At 44.6% G+C, this 18969-nt stretch overlaps 1 protein-coding gene across 1 annotated transcript in view; it reads left to right on the top strand.

Moving 5' to 3' along the window:
* The first annotated feature begins 1854 nt into the window (after positions 1–1854).
* Positions 1855–18969, top strand: part of FBXO7 (F-box protein 7) — a 31989-nt gene continuing 14874 nt past the window's right edge. The window contains exons 1-4 of the mRNA XM_006865240.1: positions 1855–1976; positions 6349–6643; positions 12769–12996; positions 15766–15907. Of these exons, the coding sequence (XP_006865302.1) occupies positions 1855–1976; positions 6349–6643; positions 12769–12996; positions 15766–15907 (787 nt within the window). The remainder of the gene's footprint in view (positions 1977–6348; positions 6644–12768; positions 12997–15765; positions 15908–18969) is intronic.

The following is an 18969-nucleotide window of genomic DNA, read 5'->3' as shown; positions in this document are numbered from 1 at the left end:
ATGCGATAGGATGAATGTAATGCTAATGTTCTCCCATGTAAACTATCACATAATTCACAACAAAACATTAAAAAAAAAAGTTCTCTAGGAAGGGGGCAGACAACCTTGCACCTTGTGATTTTCTGCATACCATAATTAACTGCCCTTACTTTCCGAGTTTATAGATAGATAACAGTGTATGGAAGATGGGAAAAGGTCAAATAGCATGTACATTTAGGCATGTATAAGTCCTGATGCAGGTATAAGTCCAAGAAGCACTTGTTTGAACAGAACATGGGAACACTGAATGGTTTAAAATTAAGAAAGGTGTGCGACAAGATTGTATTCTTTCACCATACTTATTCAACCTGTATGCTAAGCAAATCATCCGAGAAGCTGGGTTCTATGAAGAAAAACGTGGCATCAGGCTTGGAGGAAGACTCATTAACAACCTGCGATATGCAGATGATGCAATCTTGCTTGCTGAAAGTGAAGAGGACTTAAAACATTTACTTATGAAGATCAAAGAGCACAGCCTTCAGTATGGATTACTGAAAAGGGTGAAAAAGAAAACAGTTGTCTCTAGTGGTGACAGGCTGGGCAGTGAAGTTCTTCCTTGCCAGAGGCATGGACTAGGGTCTTTTTATATCATGGGGTTTAAACGCTTCATGAGTCAAGGGCAGTTAAGTGTGGTATGCAGAAAATCACAGGCGCAGGGTTGTCTGCCCCCCCTTCTTAGAGAACTGATTTTTTAAAGAATGTTTTGATCTGCATAGCAGAGCGAGGGGGTTCTCTGCTCCTCCCTAGATAGCTGGAGCACCGAGAAGGGAGAAGATAACTGGAGTTCTGGTGTGGTGCTGCAGCTTTGAACTGGACCGCAAAGTCGGTTTGAACCGCAAGGTCGATGGTTCAAACCCACCAGCTACTCCTCGTAAAGCCTATTGTTGTTAAGTGCCGTCGAGTCCGCTTGAAACCCTAGAGGATCGCTATGAGTCGGAACCGACTCAACAGCATGTAACCACAGCAACGAAGAAGGTAACTGGTGTGGGGTAAGCACTTGACTGCCATCTACAAGGTCGGCAGTAGTCCACCGGTCTCTGTGAGTAGGATCCGACACTTAACAACAAAGAAGGTAACAGGATGGTGTAAACAGAGTAACTGGGGAGTCCAATTATGACAATGCTCAGCGCTTTGACGTTACTCCATTCAATTCTATTTGAACAAAGCGCTGCGGACACACAAGAGGGAGCTCCAGACGCCAGGGCTCAACTTAAGGGCGTCTCCGAATAGGTGCCACTAAGACTGGGCGCTGAAGAACGAACAGGAATTTGCCATGTAGGAAATGCGGTACGAATTCGGTAGACAGGAGCCGTGGGAAGTGGTTGTACAGTACGAGGCATCCCTTTCAGCAAGAATGCGTTTTCAAGGCACAAGGAAGAGATGGAAGCACAAACGCCTCCGGGACGCATGGCACCTCGGCGGTCACGACGCCTGCGCGGTGTGCTCCTCCCAGCGCGCCGCCAGCTCCGACCCGGCGCCCGGACGGCCCGGAAGCCGAGCGCTCCCAGGTAGCACCGTCGCGCGCCGAGTGGTGGATCAGAACGCCCCAGGCGGCTGGGTTCATCGCTGGCCGCTCGCCGCCCGCTTTCCGGGTCGGCTCAAGGGGGCGCCCTTGTAGGAGGGGCGGAGCGCCCATGTTCCAGAGGCGAACGCCTGGCGGCGGTGGCGGCGTCTTTTCCCCGTTACATCTCAGCACTGCCGGAGCGCCGGTAGTCACCGCTCCGGGGTCGCCAGTGAAGGCGGGAGCTACTCAGCCCCGCCATCGCCACTGTCGCGACCGTCGGGTTCAGGCCCCTGGGTCCTCCCGCCGCCACCATGAAGCTGCGAGTCCGGCTTCAGAAGCGGACTGGGCCGCTGGAGATGCCGGAAGCGGAGCCGACGCTGGGCCAGCTGCGCGCGCACCTGGGTCAGGTCCTTTTGCCCACCTGGGGGTACAGGTACGCGGGGACGACCGGGGTGGGGTGTTAGCGATTGCGTGGGTTATCTCGAGGTGGCGCCGCGAGGCTTGGGTGGGGGGGGGGCGGCGGGGACGCCCCGGTTGTCACGTGAGCGCTTGGCGCTCCGGGGGCGTGGCCGTTCCGGAGCGCTCCTGGCGCACCCGAGTGGCGCGCTGCCTCGGGAGCGGAGCGTGGGGGTCCCGGCTGCAGGCACCCATGGCCCAGCCTCGAGCCTCCGATCCCCTCCAGGGTAAGTGACAGACTCCAATTTTAAAGTCCTTGAAATCCTGGCTGGGACTAACGTACAGTTCTCAGGATTTTAAAATGTAAACTTGAAAATGATGGATTTGGATTGGATTTCCAGACTCCGGGGATTTCTGTTCACTCTCTGCACCTGGAGCATTGCAGTGCAAAAGTTTGGCACATATTGGTGTGGTACTGCGGGTCAATGTGCTGGACTGCAGAGTTGGTTTGTACCGCAAGGTCTGGTTCAGGCGCACCAGTTGCTCCTGGGAAACCCTATAGAGGGGTCACTAGGAGTCGGGAGTGATGCGATGGCCCAACAGCAACAACAATACAAGTTACACACCTATACCTTCCACCCGAAGCCACTTAGAAGTTGTACCGCTGTTGTATTTAAGACTGTTAGGGGCTATGTGCCAGGCACCGCTGCAGAATTTCAGAAAATGCAGCGTGTAGAAGTGTTTCACATCATTTTCTTTTCTTGGGCGAGATGTTGCTTCTTTGTTAAAACTCTGGGTCTGACAGTTTTAGAACAGTGAAGTGGAGCGGTAAAGGTTCTAATTCCGTTAATAATTGATGGGGTGGCGGCTGAGGCTTTGTTTCCTTCGAAGGAATTTTTTGGGGACAGTCATCAGGGAGTAGAGGACAAAAGAATGGTGATTCATTCGGAATGTGTCAACTTTGAATTTGAGCTAAGACAAAATAAATGTTTCCTGGTCCAGGGGCTGGGCATTTTGGGGGAACCCTTTGAGAGAAAGCCTTGTTAATTGAAGTGGTTCTGTTACAAGCTTCTAGCTTGTTTTTAGGGAATTCAAAAAAGTGAGACCATATTATGATCTTTTCACTCTTTCCTTTCTCAAGACATTTTTAGATGAAAAACAAGCTTGTTTTCCCCAAAATTTTTAAAAATGAGGTATTGACATAAGTCCTTTAAAATAGTTTATTAAGTGACCCGCATGCATAAACATAAGTGACTTGCATAAAACCTTAGTGTTTTGCTTGCTACCGTCATTACTCCTTCATAAAATTTCAAAATTAGGTTGTCTTTCCAAGCTGTTTTCATGTATATATATCTGGGTGCAGTGACTTGGTAGGATAAGCGCTGGACTGCAAACCAGAGTCGGTGGTTCCAGCCCACCAGCCGCTCTCAGCGGAGGCTTTCTGTTCATCATAAGTATTTATAGCTTGGAAACCCTATACAGGGTCACTATGAGACTGAACCTACTAGACTGCACTTAACAACACAACATACATAAATAAATAAACATTCATTTATTTAAATTTTAATCAGACAGGATAATCTTGAAAGAGTGTGAAAACCCAATGTGACTTTTGTGAGTCAGGAGCCTAAGTTAGTTTCTCTTTTGATTCCTTTTTGTAGTTGAGGCTTTAGCTTATGACAAAGTAAATGAGATCTTCTGAAAGTATTTCAGTTTATAGCAAATGGGCAATTTAAAAATTGTACGTATGGCAATGTTATTTTAAAAGTATCCACTGAGCAAATGAATTTGGGATTATAAAGATTCTATGAAAAACCCTGCAGTTTCTAGGATTTTGTTTTCTCATGAAGTGAAAGTTTAAGTTCAGAAGACAGAACAGTTTCAAAAACAACTGTTTTAGTCCTCCTTCTAAAAACTGTGTGTTATTTTAGAAAATGGCTCATCCCTGTTTTTAAAAGATGAAGAGAGGCTGATACTTGTTTTAAGTGGACAGTTATTTTGCCTTTTCTACAAATAGGTAGTTGAGCATACATCCACATTATACTCTAGACTTAAATGTGATCCATCAGCACCTGAAGTTCCCTTGAAATATTTTTCCTTTTTCTGCCAAAGTTGGAGTGGTGGTTATATGGGCAGCTGGCAGATTTTCAACATTTTATCAAAACATTTTTGAAAACAGAAGCAGAGTCACTTGTTTTCTGTAATTTCTCTTCCAGTCGTTTCGCTACCAAAGATTTTTTTTTTTAAATTGGTAAGAAAAAAGGTGCTTACAGAGGAAAGAAAAAGAAATCATCCTGAACACTTTAAAAAAATGCGCTTTTAAAAAATGTAAGACAAAACAGGAGGCTTTCAAAGGACTTTATCCATTGTTAAAGACCAAAAATGTTAATAAAATGAGCATTCCTAAGTGTAAATGGTCTTATGAAATCTTTTACGATAATTTTGTAACTTATTCCTTATCACCTTTGTGATGAAATGATGGTTATTCTTGCAAAGCCTGTGCTGCAGAAAGAGTGAGAGTGTATTGCTTAGGGCTTGTTTGAGCTCTTAGCTGGATTAGCAGTGAGATTTTGGATTTTTGCTGTCTTCTCTGTAAAAAACATCACAAGGCTTCATCAGTAGGAAGGGTCACCAGCAGTAGGAGGGATAACTGTGCTCAGTTGTCTAACTTTTATGATTATGAATATTCATTTAGGATGTGGGTTTAGGTTTTGGAAGCCAAGTATGCTAACTATCTGCTAGGATATTGGATAGGCAGTCCTGACTCCAGTTTCATCAGGGTTATTCCCAGTTAATTAACTTTTGGTAGCACCTAAAGGAGCTCTGGTAGCGTAGTGGTTACGAATCGGGCTGCAAACCGCAAGGTCAGCAGTTCGAAACTACCAGCTGTTCTGTGGGAGAAAGAAGAGGCTTTCTGCTTCCGTAAAGATTTACAGCCTCGGAAACCCGTTACAGGGTCGCTATGAGTCGGAATCGACTCCACAGCACACAGCCACCACCATCCCATAGATGTGTAAGAAAACCCATGACCATCGAGTTAATTCCAATTCATAGCTATGGGTAGAACTGCTCCTTAGGGTTTCTGAAACTGTTTAAATTTTTATGGGAACAGACAACCTCTTTCTTCCATGGAGTGGCTGGTGGTTTGAACTGCTGACCTTGAGGTCAGCAGCCCAGTGCTTAAGCACTGCTTCTTTACCAGGTGCTGGACAGATAAGCTATTGATCTTAAGAAATTTACATTCTAACGGGTAAATAGGATGTTTTCAGATAGTGGTATTACAATAAAAACAAAACACTCCTGGGTCGAATAGAGTGATAGAGACAGGGTAGAAGGCTTCCCTAAAGCAGGAGGGGTCACTTGAACCGTGAGAAGGAGCCAGGCATTTCAGGGTCTGGAAGAGCAAGTGCAAAATCCCAGAGGCCTCAAGGCGGTAGCTGTGCTTTGAGAAACGGACAGACAATGCCTATGTATAGGGAACAGAGCCAGAGGATGGACAGCTCAGAGAGGGAGGTGGGCAGGCAAACCATAAAGGACAGTGAACAGGTTGTTCAGGATTTTATTCCAAGTGCACCTAGAGGCCGCTGGGGAGTTTTGAGCAGAGAGATGATCTGATCTAAGTTGCTTTTTAAAAAGACCCGATTTCCTTGGATCTCAGTTGCCGTCCATCATAAGATGCACATTGTTTTATGTCTGTAAACTTAGAGAGTAATGCTGGAGGTTAAACTGCCAGGGCACACGTGTTAAGTATCCCAGTTTCAAGACAGTAAAATGTAAGAAGTGTGTAATCCTAGATTCTGTTATTTTAACATATTTTATGCATCACCTGGTGTGGCACCATAGGGTAAGCACTGGGCCGAAAGGTCGAAAGGTCGGTTTGAACTTCAAGGTCGACAGTGCAAACTCGCCAGCTGCTTCTTGGAAACCCTATATGGGATCTCTCTGAGTTGGAACCAACTTGATGTCACTTAACAACAACAACAACATCCTTTGGGATAGAGTTTTAGTCATTAGCTTCTTGGAAACCCTATATGGGATCTCTCTGAGTTGGAACCAACTTGATGTCACTTAACAACAACAACAACATCCTTTGGGATAGAGTTTTAGTCATTAGCAATCTGTAACCTGGGGCAGGGGGTACACACATGAAGGAGGGGAAAACATCATTTACTTGAAAAAGGACTGTTTTGAGGTTGACAGAATATAATTAAATCACTCAATTTTTAATAAAACAATGTACAAAGGCACTTACAGATCATTTTGATACTTGGCCTCTCTTTTTCTCTGTTTATTTTGTGTTGCTTAGTCCATCTAGGGCCGTTAAATGTACCTTAAATGTGCTCCAACTGTATTATTGAGGGTGATGGTAACAGGTAGCTCTTACTGTCCTTATCCGTCTTTCTTGGCAGTTCTGATACCCGGTTTGCAATTACATTGAACAACAAGGATGCCCTCACTGGAGATGAAGAGACCTTGGCTTCATATGGGATTGTTTCTGGGGACTTGATATGTTTGGTTCTTGAAGATGCCATTCCAGCACCTAACTTACCTTCATCCACAGATTCAGAGCATTCCTCACTCCAGAATAATGACCAACCCCCTTTGGCCGCCAGCTCCAACCAGTCCAGCAAACAAGATGAACCACTGAGTGATTCATTCTCAGGACAGGCAGCCCAATCTGATCTCTGGAATGATGACAGTATGGTGAGTGCTAAAGACCAAGACATGGGAGAGGGTCGTTAACTTATCGAACACGTTGGTTGATTTCTAGACCAGACAGGATAACTCTCATCTGTAGATGATGTATTACTATCCATACAGAATTTTTTTTCCCCTTGCTAGATGCCTGCACCAGTTTCGAGGTACCCGGTTTTTGCCTGCTTGTTGGTTTTGTTCTGACAACTCTTTGAGATGAATTATCCCTTGGTTTCTGTTGCTGCCTCCAAGCTCTTGATTCCCAGCTTTGCTTCTGTGGTCTGCTCTGCTTAGTAAGACTCATGGCGACTTCCTATGGTACAGACTGGAGCTGTGCTCCATAGGGTTTCTTGTGATCTTTGCTGAAGCAGATCACCAGGCCTTTCTTCTGCAGCACTGCCGGATGGGTTTGAACAGCCAACCTTTAGATTAGTAGCCAAGCACTTTACTGTGCGCACCACCCGAGGACCTTCTTAAGGGTGTGTCAATGTGTCAAACCTAAACCTTTTGCTGTTGAGTTGAACTGGACTCAGAGTGACCCAAAAGACAAAGTAGACCTGCCCCATCGGCTTTCAAAGGTGTAAACCTTTATGGAAGTGGAATGCCGTAACTTTCTCCCACAGAGCGGCTGGTGGGTTTGAGCCGCTGACCTTTCGGTTCTCAGCTGAGTGCTTTAGCCACTCCACCACCAAGGCTCCATTCAGGCTACATAGACGCTTCAAAAACGTTTGTGGAATTTTTACACTAATTTTTTTGGAAGGTCCCTCTTATAGTTCCCAAATGGATTGCAGAGCATTTATACCTGGTTGTTTTTTGTTTTTTTTTTTTGGGAGTTGTCACCTCAGGCTGTCTGTCCAACATAAATTTGGAAACATGTGTGCTGATGTTCCTCTTCTCAAGCCCACGACCCTCCTCTAATAGGGGCTCTACCGTTTCCCTGAGCTCACAACCTTGGATTCATTTCTAACTCTTTCCTTGTATCTGACCTCAAGGTCAGCAGTTCAAACGCACCAGCTGCTCTTCAGAAGCCCTATACGGGATTGCAGTGAGTCAGAACCGACTCGACAACACTTCACAACAACATGCCATCCTTGTACGCAGTCATTCAGCACACATTTCAGTTTTCCTCTGTGTTCTAGCTCACGTCTCTGTTCTCCAGTCAGCTCTCTGGGTTTACCTCCTCCCTTCATGCTTTGGGCTATGCTGATCCCTTGTACTGTAGTAACTCTGTCTCCTGGATGTACCAACGTTCGTCATTGTAGAATAAGGAATGGCGTAATATCCCTAGTTCAACACTTTCATTTTATAGAGGAGGAGAATGTCTGTCTTCCGCTACTTAGTTTTGAAGACTTTCTGAAAACTCAACCCCCTTGTCTTTCCTTTCTGTGGTTACTTTCTTCTTTTTCCTCCTGTAAACTGTCATCTCCGGTTAGACCGATTCCCTTCCGTTTTCCCTCTGTTGGCCATGTGTATGTACCCGCACCTAATGACTGCTTGTAGGCCTTTTCTCTTGCCGTCCACCCAGCCTGGGTCTCACTCCCTTTCCTCCCTCTGCCATGTGTACTTCTGACTTCTGAGTCTTTGGCCAACTGTAGCCTGTTAATTTTCCTTAATATCTTTATATTGATTGTCTTTATTGCCTGTAAACACTTCAGTCATTCTTATCCTGCCTTTTATTTTATCATATAGTTTTTTATAGGATCATGTGATCTAAATTATTAAGCTCATTACTTAAATTTTGGTAACACTGATATGTCTGAGCAGGCTTCCATGTTCCTGGGAGAATTCCATGATCTTTTCGTTCAATTTTTCCATGAACTTTTTGAAGTCCCCTTGTATGCCATCTTGTTAATTGTATTCTGTGTTTATACATAGCACATCAACTTTTTTATGGTTCTTAAATATTTGTAAGTGTGGCGCTGTGGGTTAATACGCCAGACTGCAAAATCAGTTTGAACTGCAAGGTTGGCGGTTCAAGCTCACCGGCTGCTCCTTGGAAAGCCTACACAGGGTTGCTATGGGTCAAAAACGACTCGACAACACTTAACAACAACAACATTCATGGTGCAAAAAACCAAAAACGAAACCCACTCCATAGAGTTGATTCTGACTCATTGCAACCCAACATCATGTTTCTGAGACTAAATCTTTATGGACGCAGATAGCCTCATCTTTCTCCAGCAGAACAGCTGGTGGGTTTGAACTGCTGACTTTTTTTATGGTTAGCAACCCAGTGCTTAACCCACAGCACCACAAAGGTTCTGTTAATACGGAAACTGAGCTTGAAATTTCACCGGGCTTTATGTATTTGAAACCGTAGGACTGGTTAATTGTATGTAGAATGGAGCATGAGATAAGGAAAGTACATGGGTAAAACGTGAAACAGTAAGGGGGGCACATTTTTACTCAGGCAGGTTTTTTCCTGTTACATTGTTCATGGGAGTTCAGTATCTGTTGAATCTTTAGTGAGAAGTGTGGATAACATGGCATCACACCCTAATATTGGCCCCTTGTTTCAATCTTTTGCAAAACAATTTGTTCAGAGAGATGCTCACCATTGAAAAAAAAAAAAAAACCTCAAATATTCAGTCTCACACCATTGTCATTAGGTAGTAAATGGTCCAGAATGAGCCATAATAGGTACAGAAGTACAGATCACGTCTACTTGATAATTTAGCTAGGCCTTTTTTCTTTTTTTCAAAATGCAGTAGAGCTTTCTCTTTGCTCAAAAATGAGGTGGCAGTGGTTTTGTGCCATGCCTCCTTTCTAAGCGGTATGAACGGTCACAGTCCTCTAGGTTTTGAGAAGTGAATTGAGATCTTTTCTGTAAAAGGCAGTAGGGCCTCAGGGATTTCGGAAGTAGTACCACATCACCTGTGTCTCCCTTCTGTGTCTCCAACCTTGCAAAAGTTCAAACCGTTTAAATTTCCTCTGCCTCATCTTCAGGGGAAAATAGGAACACACACAAAAAGACACCTGCTCTGTATTTAGTTGAACACATGCTTAGGAAATCCAGATGTTGTTGTTGTTAAGTGCCCTCAAGTTGGTTCTGACTCATAGTGCCCTTGTACAGGGTTTCCAAGAAGTGACTGGTGAGTTTGAACCAGGAAATCAAGCTAGGTAACAGTTTATTGAAGCAGTGTACATGTGTCTTAAAAGAGCTGAGCCTGGAGCCTGAGGTCTGGCTTCATTTCAGATTTTTATTAGCTAGTATCCTTTGAGTTGTGGTGTTGGAGGAGACCGTTGAAAGTGCCATGGGCTGCCAAAAGAACCAATAGGTCCGTTTTGGAAGAAGTGAAGCCAGAGTGCTCCTTATAGGCCAAGATGGCCAAACTTTGTCTCTCATACTTTGGACATTTTGTCAGGAGGGAGCAGTTGCTGGAGAAGGATATCATGTTTGGTAAGGTGGAGGGTCAGAGGAAAAGAAGAAAGACCCCCAACGAGATGGATTGGCCAAATGGCAGCATCAGTGGACTCAAGTGTGGCAGCAATAGTGACGTTGGCCCAGGATTGGGCAGTGTTTTCGTTCTGCTGTGCATAAGGTTGCTATGGGTCGGTACTGACTCGATGGCACCTAACAACAACAACAACAACAACAATATCCTTGATTGAGGTATTAAATCTTTTCAGAGCAACACTTAAAAATCATTAAAAAGGTGATGTCATTTGCCTTGCCAGTTTTATAGGATTGTTGTAAGGAGCAAATATGTTGAAAACAAAACATTAAGAAATTTTTAAGTACTACCTTTCATCATTTGTTCAAGTATTTATTGAGTACTAGTGGTTATGAATTGGGCTACTAACCTCAAAGTCGGCAGTTCGAAACTACCAGCTGTTCTGTGGGAGAAAAATGAGGCTTTCTTCTCCTGTAACGATTTACAGCCTCGGAAACCCTGTACAGGGACTCTCTGAGTTGGAACTGACTCCATGGTACTTACCAACAATAACAACAACAATTTTGTGCCAGGTGTGATATTGATTATAAACGTGAGAGTCTTGAAGCCTTCTCCTTTCTGAGCTTGCTGTCAGGGTGGGGTGCACATGTATCCTTCAACAGTTGTAATTCCCTGTGTCCCATTGCCATTGGGTGTGAAGGTTTACAGAGCACTTCATCAGTTTTACATTCAGTTGATAGATGTTTTATTTCATCTCACCGATTGCAGTCTCACTGTGTAACCTCACTGATTCCACTTCCTCCCTGCATTTCCTGTTTCCTTTCCTCACCCTTCTGAACTTGGTCCCTGAGTAAGTGCTGTCCTCTAGCTCTCAGATGGTTGGTGGTTGTAAGGTGTGTGCGCTTGCCTAGTGCTACTGTTATCCTCACAGACCTATTCCTTGGGTGAGAACTGAGCCTCAGGAGAGAGTTCACTGTTAGACCTGAAGGCTGAGTAAGGGCCACAGTAACAGGGTTCCTCCAGTCTCTGTCCTACCAGTAAACCTTACCCTTTTCATTATTTTATGATTTTGAGGTTTTGTTTTTTTTTTAAGTTGTGAAAAAATAAACCATTTTTTTAATGTAAACTTTTAAAGTGGCGTTGTGGTTGCGAATCGGGCTGCTAATCTCACGCTCATCAGTTGTAAATTACCAGCTGTTCCGCGGGAGAAAGATGAGGCTTTCTGCTCCCATCAAGATTTACAGCCTCGGAAACCCTATATGCAGGATCACTATGAGTTGGAACCGACTCCATGGCATGTAACAACAACAATTAAAGTGATAGTTTACATGGGAAAATATCGGCTTTACACCATCGTTTCATTGCAGTGATTAAAATCTCCATGCATCATCATTCAACAGTATTTGCTTCCATTCTTTCTTTTTTTGGGGGTAGGGGGTATGTACACAAAAACACTCAGGAATGTGTAATAATTTAAACAACCAAAGGGCACATTCTGCAAGCCTGCCTCCTGGCTGCCAACACCCAGCCCCTCTCTTTCCATGAGTCTAGAGTCCTCAGCTGTTCCTTCTCTCCGTGTCCTCATCTCTGCCACCGTCTGATTTTGAGTTTTGATCTACATTGTTTTCCCACTGTATCCAGGACCTTTCCTTACAGAGCAGTGGGTAGTGGTCAAACTGCTGACCTTTTGGCTGGTTAGCTCTTAACCTCTGTGCCACCAAAGGCCATGCAGTATGACACAGTATACTGGTAGAGGCCCCTGCATGGCACAGTGCTACTGTGAATTCCTCAGCTGAAGAAGTGGAGGTACCGGAGTGCAAAGGGGGTGTTGGCAGAAGGTAGACTTTACATATAACCAGAGATCAAATGAGGAAGGTAGGGGCCTTGTGTGCTAAGGAGCTTGGACTTTATGTTATTCAGAGGACTGACTATGAAAAACTTCTTTCCTGAGATTGTAAATCAGTGTGACCAGGATGCCGGAGTGAGGAAGAAAGCTAAGTTCTTGGTTGAATATTGTGTGCAGTTTAAAAAAACGCTTGGACTTCTTAGAGACTTTTATAATGCTAATAATGGGTTTTGTGAAGCTGGAGGATGAGGTGAGGTGGCCACATACAAGTTGTATGCACCATGTTCCGAAATTACTGGGTTGTTGGTCTCCGTCTCCTTTTTCCCAAGAAAGAGCGCCTAGGGCTACATTCTAAGACACACTGCAGGGAAACACTGCAACCTGTCTGCATCGGGGAAATGTACTGTTGGGTTGTGAGCTGGGACCGAGGACATGATTGATTCTTAGTGGCCAGACACCCTGGCAGCAGTGAGTGGAATGCAGTTGACAAGACAGTGGAGGTAGGGAGCCTTGTTGAGAGAGAAACGATCAGAGACTGAAGCAGGGCCGCACTAACAAAGGCGAAAGGCTAGATTTTAGAGATCGGCGATACTAGGGAACTTCCATTTGCTCTTTGAAAAATTCCATTATGTTTGAATTCTATTTTCCCTGAATTTTTTGATGTCCCTCGGAGGCTGAGGGGAATTCTGAAGGCTGGTGAAATTGGGGTTCGGGTTTGGGGGCATCCTCAGCTCAGTCGAGTTCAGGCTGGAGGGAGGAGTAGCTGCAGAGCAACTTGGGAGGACTCCCTCACGGGCTCCCACTTCTGAGCGTGGGGCTGGGCTTATACACAAGACACAGTGTATAAAGAAAGGCCTACACAATGAACCCATCGTTTCCCTTCCTCTTTTCAGCCAGGGCCTAGTAGTGATGTTGGAGCGGAGTCTGTACCAGACGCTGTGGAGATGGAAGAGGGCGCAGGTTTCTACTACTCAGAACCGATGCTTTGCAGTGAGACGGTGGAAGGACAAGTGCCCCATTCCTTAGAGACCCTGTACCATGCCGCTGACTGTTCGAATGCCAATGATGCCTTGATCGTATTGATCCATCTTCTCATGTTGGAGTCAGGCTACATACCTCAGGTGAGTACAGCAAACAAAACGGACACGTTAGAGTTCAGGTCCCATTGTGAAATCCATCAGTAAATACGAGGGTAGGTCTGAAAGTATTGCTTCTCGGTTTCCAGCTCAAGCACGCATGGCTTTATTCCAAACAGATTGTGTTTAAACTTGCCTCTCTCAGGAATATACTTATCTTAGTTTCATTAGGCTGTTTCCAAAAACAAAACCGCTCCAATCAAAGCAGTGGCTTCTAAGACGATCTGCTGAGCATCCAAGGCAGAGAGATCAGTTCAGAAGGTTATGGATTCTGGTTTTTGGGATCCCAAAAGGGATACTCTTTGATAGATGTTCTTGAAGGACACAGGACATTCACGGGCTTATTATGAAGAGATTTGAAAACTGCATTGGTGAGAAAAAGAAAAAGACCAGGGACCCTGCCCTGAGGGATTGCCTTCCACCACAGTGCACCTGCTCCTTCTTGATGGTAGCAGGACCTGTCCTAGAAGCATTTGTTAGAAAACTTTACCCATCCACCCGAAAGCTCTGATCCTATCCCTTTCAGAGTTCTTTTCTCAAAAGAACATGATTTGAGTCCCTCAAGCATACCCAAACTGTAAGTCAAAGAGCACAGGATTCTTTGTGAGAAAGGTTGTTGTTAAGTGCTGTGGAGTCGGTTCCGACTCTGACTGACCCTGTATGGGTTTCCATGGCTTTAAGTCTTCGCAGGAATAGAACGCCTCGTTTTTCTCCAGTAGAGTGGCTGGCAGGCTCGAACCTCAGACCTTGTGGTTCACAGTCCATTTGTTTATGGAAATCCCACCTTCAGAAGTGTATAATCCTGGATGGAGGATATGCTGAGAAGCAATGGCTTCACAGTTTGTTACTTCTGTTTAACACTGGTTTCATCATCTTGGGACTTGTCTTCCCACCCCTAGCTTGCTCTGGTGCTCTAGGGCTCTCAGTGAATGTGTGTGTCAGGGGGACTGAGAAGTATCTGGACAGTTACAGCCTTATGCAAGTCCACAGTAAGTAAGTGCCCCTTCCCTGTTTGCCTTCTTTCGTTTGTTTTGTCGGTTTTTAGTTAGTATCAAAAGGTGTGATGACAACTATAGTAAGAAAGACAAATGGCAACGTAAGACGCTCTTGTTGGTAAGTGCTGTCGACTTGCTTCTGACTCATAATGAGCCTGTGTAGCGTTTCCGAGGCTGTAAATCTTTGAGGGAGCAGAAAGCCTCATCTTTGTCCACAGGAGCAGTTGGTGGGCTTTAACACTTAAGTGTTAATCTTCCGGCACCACCACCCTCCCTCTTTATGTGTGATATTAGTTGTTGTGTCCTGTCGAGTCGGTTCTGATTGATAGTGACCACTCTGTATATGGTTTCCAAGGGTGTCAATCTTTACGGAAGCAGAAAGCCTCCTCTTTCTCCTGCATAGTGGCTGGTAGGTTTGAACTGCTGACCTTGTGGTCAAGCCCTGTGTGCCACTAGGGCTCCTTTGTGTGTGATGAAACATGGAGATACAGTGTGGCTCATGGTTATAAATTGGGCTGCCTCACCGTTGTATTTTTGGGTGTCACTGTCTCTGAAATGCTGGTAAGTTGCTCAGATTCAGGTAGGAAGATGACATTGTTCTTCGGCTGTCATTCCTTTTGTTCATTCGTTGGAGGAGTCTTATTAAAAATGCAGATTGTGATTTCCCAAGTCTGCTGCAGCCTGAGATCTTGCCTGTTCCGCCGGAACAGCGATGGGCTGCAGGTCAGGCTCTGAGTGGCACAGATCGGAAGTCGTCCACTCTGCTCAATGAATTCCTGCATCTAGCCTAGAGTTAGGACAGTCCTGACCCTAAGGAGAGACAGATGAAAAGATAATTATAGTGTGTGATGATAAGTAACATGTTGGACGTGTGTGACAGTGGACCCGGGAGCAGACATGTTAGGGATGAAAGAGAAGACGTGACAAACTGAAGTTTGTTTTAAGGCTTCACAAAGGGAGGGACTGGTGTTTGAGCTGGATCTTGAATCATGACTAGACTTTGCTAGGTAGAACTGAGTCTTAGAGCAGTTAGGCCCTGTTTTGTGAGGCTATTTAATCTCTGTGAATGAAACTGTTGATAAAACTTATTAGACTCCACTCTCCTGGTGTGGAGCGGTGGGTTAATACGCTGGCCTGCAAAGCTGGTTTGAACCACAAGGTCGACGGTTCAAGCTCACCAGCCACTCCTTGGAAATCCTATACAGGGTCCCTATGGGTCAGAACTGACTTAACAGTGCTTAACAACAACAACAAGAATGATTTGACACATATTACTAAAGGAACTGGTGTGGTGGTGACTTGCTCAGCTGCTATCCAGAAGGTCAGTGGTTCAAAGCCACGTGCCACTCTGCAGGAGGAAGATGTGCCAATCTGTGTCTGTCTAGATATATAGCCTGGGGAATCCTCTGGGCAGTTCTGCTCCATCCTGTAGGGTCTCAATGCCTCGGAACCAAGTTGATGGCAGTGGGTTTAGTTTATTTGGCCAAGAGCCCTGGTGGTGCATTGGTTAAGTGCTCAGCTGCCAACCAAAAGGTTGGTAGTGTGAACCCACCCACCCAGTGGCTTTCTGGGAAAAGGGCCTGGCTATCCGCTTCTTTAAGGGTGACAACCTAGCAAATCCTAGGGGCAGTTCTGCTCTCTCCTGGGGGTTGCTATGAGACAGAATTGACTCAGCGGCAGTGAGTTACTTGGTGTGGAATGAGTATTTCTAGACCTCTTCAGTTTTTAATCATGGTTTCTCTTTCCTTTCCTTTGCCAGGGGACAGAAGCCAAGGCGGCATCCATGCCCGAGAAGTGGAAGTCGGGCGGTGTGTACAAGCTGCAGTACACACACCCGCTGTGCAACGGTGGCTCGGCTGCTCTCACCTGCGTGCCTTTGGGGAAACTCATTGTCGTAAACGGTGATTGGGTGATTGTCGTCTGTGAACACTTATGGTTCACTGCCGGGTGGGAGTGAGGAGTCTTTCTTGTCTTTATTCATAGAACACTGAGACCACTGTCTGGAAGGTTCTAGAATATGGACCTCATGTGTAGGCCAGCAGCAGGCTTTTTGGATCTATCTTAACCTTGTAATTTTTTTGCTTATATTTCTGTTTTCTTTATTTGTAGTGAAAGTTGTTATGGATACAAACAAACTTGTTGGGGATAAAGCTGTGGTACCAGATTCGAGATGAGTCTTTGACATGCACTTGGTTTCTCTTGTGCCTTTGGGGCTCCTTTTTAATTTTTACACCAAGGTCTTGAGCAGAGAGATGGTGAGATTGATCTGGGTTTACTTTTATCCAGTGTGGCATCTCTGACCTGCTAGGAGCATAAATGCTTTTAAGGGTTCAGAGACCTTCTATGTGTATGGTTTTTAATTTTATTTCATTTTTTAAAACTTTTTATTGTGACTTGAGTGAAGGTTTATAGAGCAGCAGATCATCAGTTTTACATTCAGCAAATCATACACTGTTATTGCAATAATTGCAATCCCCCCATGTGCCATCAGTTAACAGTATCTACCTCTAGTCACTTTAACTCTTGGATTCCTCCCTGTGTCTCCTGCTACCTTCATGTTTCCTCTGCCAACTTCTCTCATTGTATATTGCCTGCCCCATCACACATGTTAACATGTTTCTACCTTCTAGCTCATGAATAATTTTTTGTCCCCTCAAAATCCACCCCCCCCCAGCCATCGTAGGTTGTTTCTTTCATTAAGAAAACCTTTTCTTAACTTTTTTATAAACATTGGTTGCAACAATATTTGACCTTTTGTGATTGACTAATTTCAGTCAGCATAGTGTCCTCCAGGTTTATCCATGCTGTGAGGTGTTTTGCAGATTAATCATTAGTCTTCAGTGTTGCGTAGTATTCCATCGTGTGTACTTAGTAAAGTTGGTTTGACCATTCTTCTGTTGACGGACATTTAGGCCGTCTCCATCTTTTTTATGTGTTTCTTGTAGACCATATATTGGAGAATCCTGTTTTCTTATCCATCTTGCTGTGTCTGTCTCCTGACTTGTACATTTAATCCATATACATTCAGTGATAATCGATAGGTATGAATCCGTTGCTGTCATTTTGCTGTGTTTTTCTTTTTTGTGATGCTGCTGGTTTCTTGTTCCACATGATTTTCTATGCTGAGTTCATTTTGTTTGTGGATTTTGTTTGTTTGTTTGTTTTCATTTTTGTTGCGTTAAATGTTTACCAAATCCCACAGCACTCTGCTTCATGTCTGGGTTCAGTAATTCACTGCAATGGCCACACAGACCTCCTCACAATTACGGGGTTTATTAGGGAAGCGAACAGGGTACAATTCAAGATCAGACTAACTCAGGACACAGCAGTTTTCCAGTCAGGCACGCCTCATTCTTGTCTGCAGCCTCTGTGCTGCTTGAGCAAGTGACACAAAGTTCTTCTAGTCAGTCTGTGAATGCCCCAAGGACACGTTCTGTAAGTCAGTCTTTTGCCAGTAGGCACTCTGCTTTACTCAGACCCTGGTGGTGTGGAGCCCTGCTCTCTCTCCTGCTCTGTGCCTCCACGCCACCGCCTCTGCTGTCACGTCTGCAGTTGCTGTTTCTCTAGGTAGGGATCTCACATGTCACTTATGCTCTTCCTTCTGGATGGTCCTGGGGTCTTCTGTCTCTGCTTCTGAGATGGTTCCTTTTAAACCTAGCTGGAGGGCAAAACTAACAATCCTAGTCTTATTTGCATGGTCCCATCCAGTCACTTGGAGTCCTGGTGTGGCACAGTAGGATAAGCACTTGACTATAACGTTGGTTTGAATTGCGAAACAACAGCACTCAATCACTTGGTGGAAATCAAGAAGAATTTTGGATAGAAAAACCACATCAAGTAAATTCAAGGCACCACACCATGAAAAAAAAAAAATTTTTTTTTTTTTCCCTGTGTGTAAACCTTATCATGTTTTTTGTTGTTAAATGATCGTAGTATCATGCAATGTTTGTCCTTTTGTGATTGACTTTCACTATGGTGGTGTTTTTGTTAAGTGCCATCTATTTAGTTCTGACTCATTGCTGTTAACAACAGTGAAGTTGGTTCTGACTCATATGACCCAGTATTGGGTTTGCAAGAAACAGTTGGTGGGTTTGCAGCCCAGTGCTTATCCTACAGCGCCACACCAGGAGTCCCTGTATAGGGTTTCTGAGGAGTGGCTGGTGAGTTTGAACACCCAACTGTGTGGTTAGTAGTCCAGTGCTTTCCCTACATTGCCACAACAAGACTCCTTTTACTGGTATAATTTCCTTCAGATGCTTTGTGAGTTGTTGTTATTCTCTTGTTGCATTGTGTGTATGTACCAGTTTGTCTATCTGTTCATCTGTTGATGGGCATGTAGGTGGTTCTCATCATCTTCCTGTGTGAACAGTGCTGGAGTGAACATGGTGTTCCTGTATCTATTGTATCATGGCTCTGGTTTCTTTGTTTCTTTAGCGTGTGATGTTTAGTGCCATTGAGATGGTTCTGACTCTTAGCAACCCCGTATGGGGTTTCTGAGGAACAGCTGGTGGGTTTGAACCACCAACCTTGTGGTTAGCAGTCCAGTGCTTATCTTACAGGACCACAAATATGTAGAAGTGGGACTTCTGGCTTTTCCGGTATTTCTATTTCTAGCTTCTTGATACCATTTTCCATAGTGGTTGTACCATTTTAATTTTCACCAGCAGTGTATGAGAGTTCCAGTCTCCCCACAACCTTGCCAACATTTCTTATTTTCTGTTGTGTTTTTGTTGTTGTTAGTGCCATTATTGTTGGGTGAGTTGCCATCTCATTATAGGTTTGTTTTGCTTCTATATCTAATGGAGGCTTGGTGTGGTGCCGCAGGCTAACGCGCTGGACTACAAGGTTGGTTTGACTTGCAAGATGGGTAGTTCAAGGTCACCATCTGCTCCTTGAGAACTCTATACAGGGTCACTATGAGTTGGAACTGACTCGACAGTACTTAACAACAACAACAGTGGCT

This window comes from Chrysochloris asiatica, unplaced genomic scaffold (genome assembly GCF_000296735.1).
Source record: "Chrysochloris asiatica unplaced genomic scaffold, ChrAsi1.0 scaffold00076, whole genome shotgun sequence".
In the NCBI taxonomy this organism is placed as follows: Eukaryota; Metazoa; Chordata; class Mammalia; order Afrosoricida; family Chrysochloridae; genus Chrysochloris; species Chrysochloris asiatica.
This window is presented reverse-complemented; position numbering and strand designations above follow the sequence as displayed.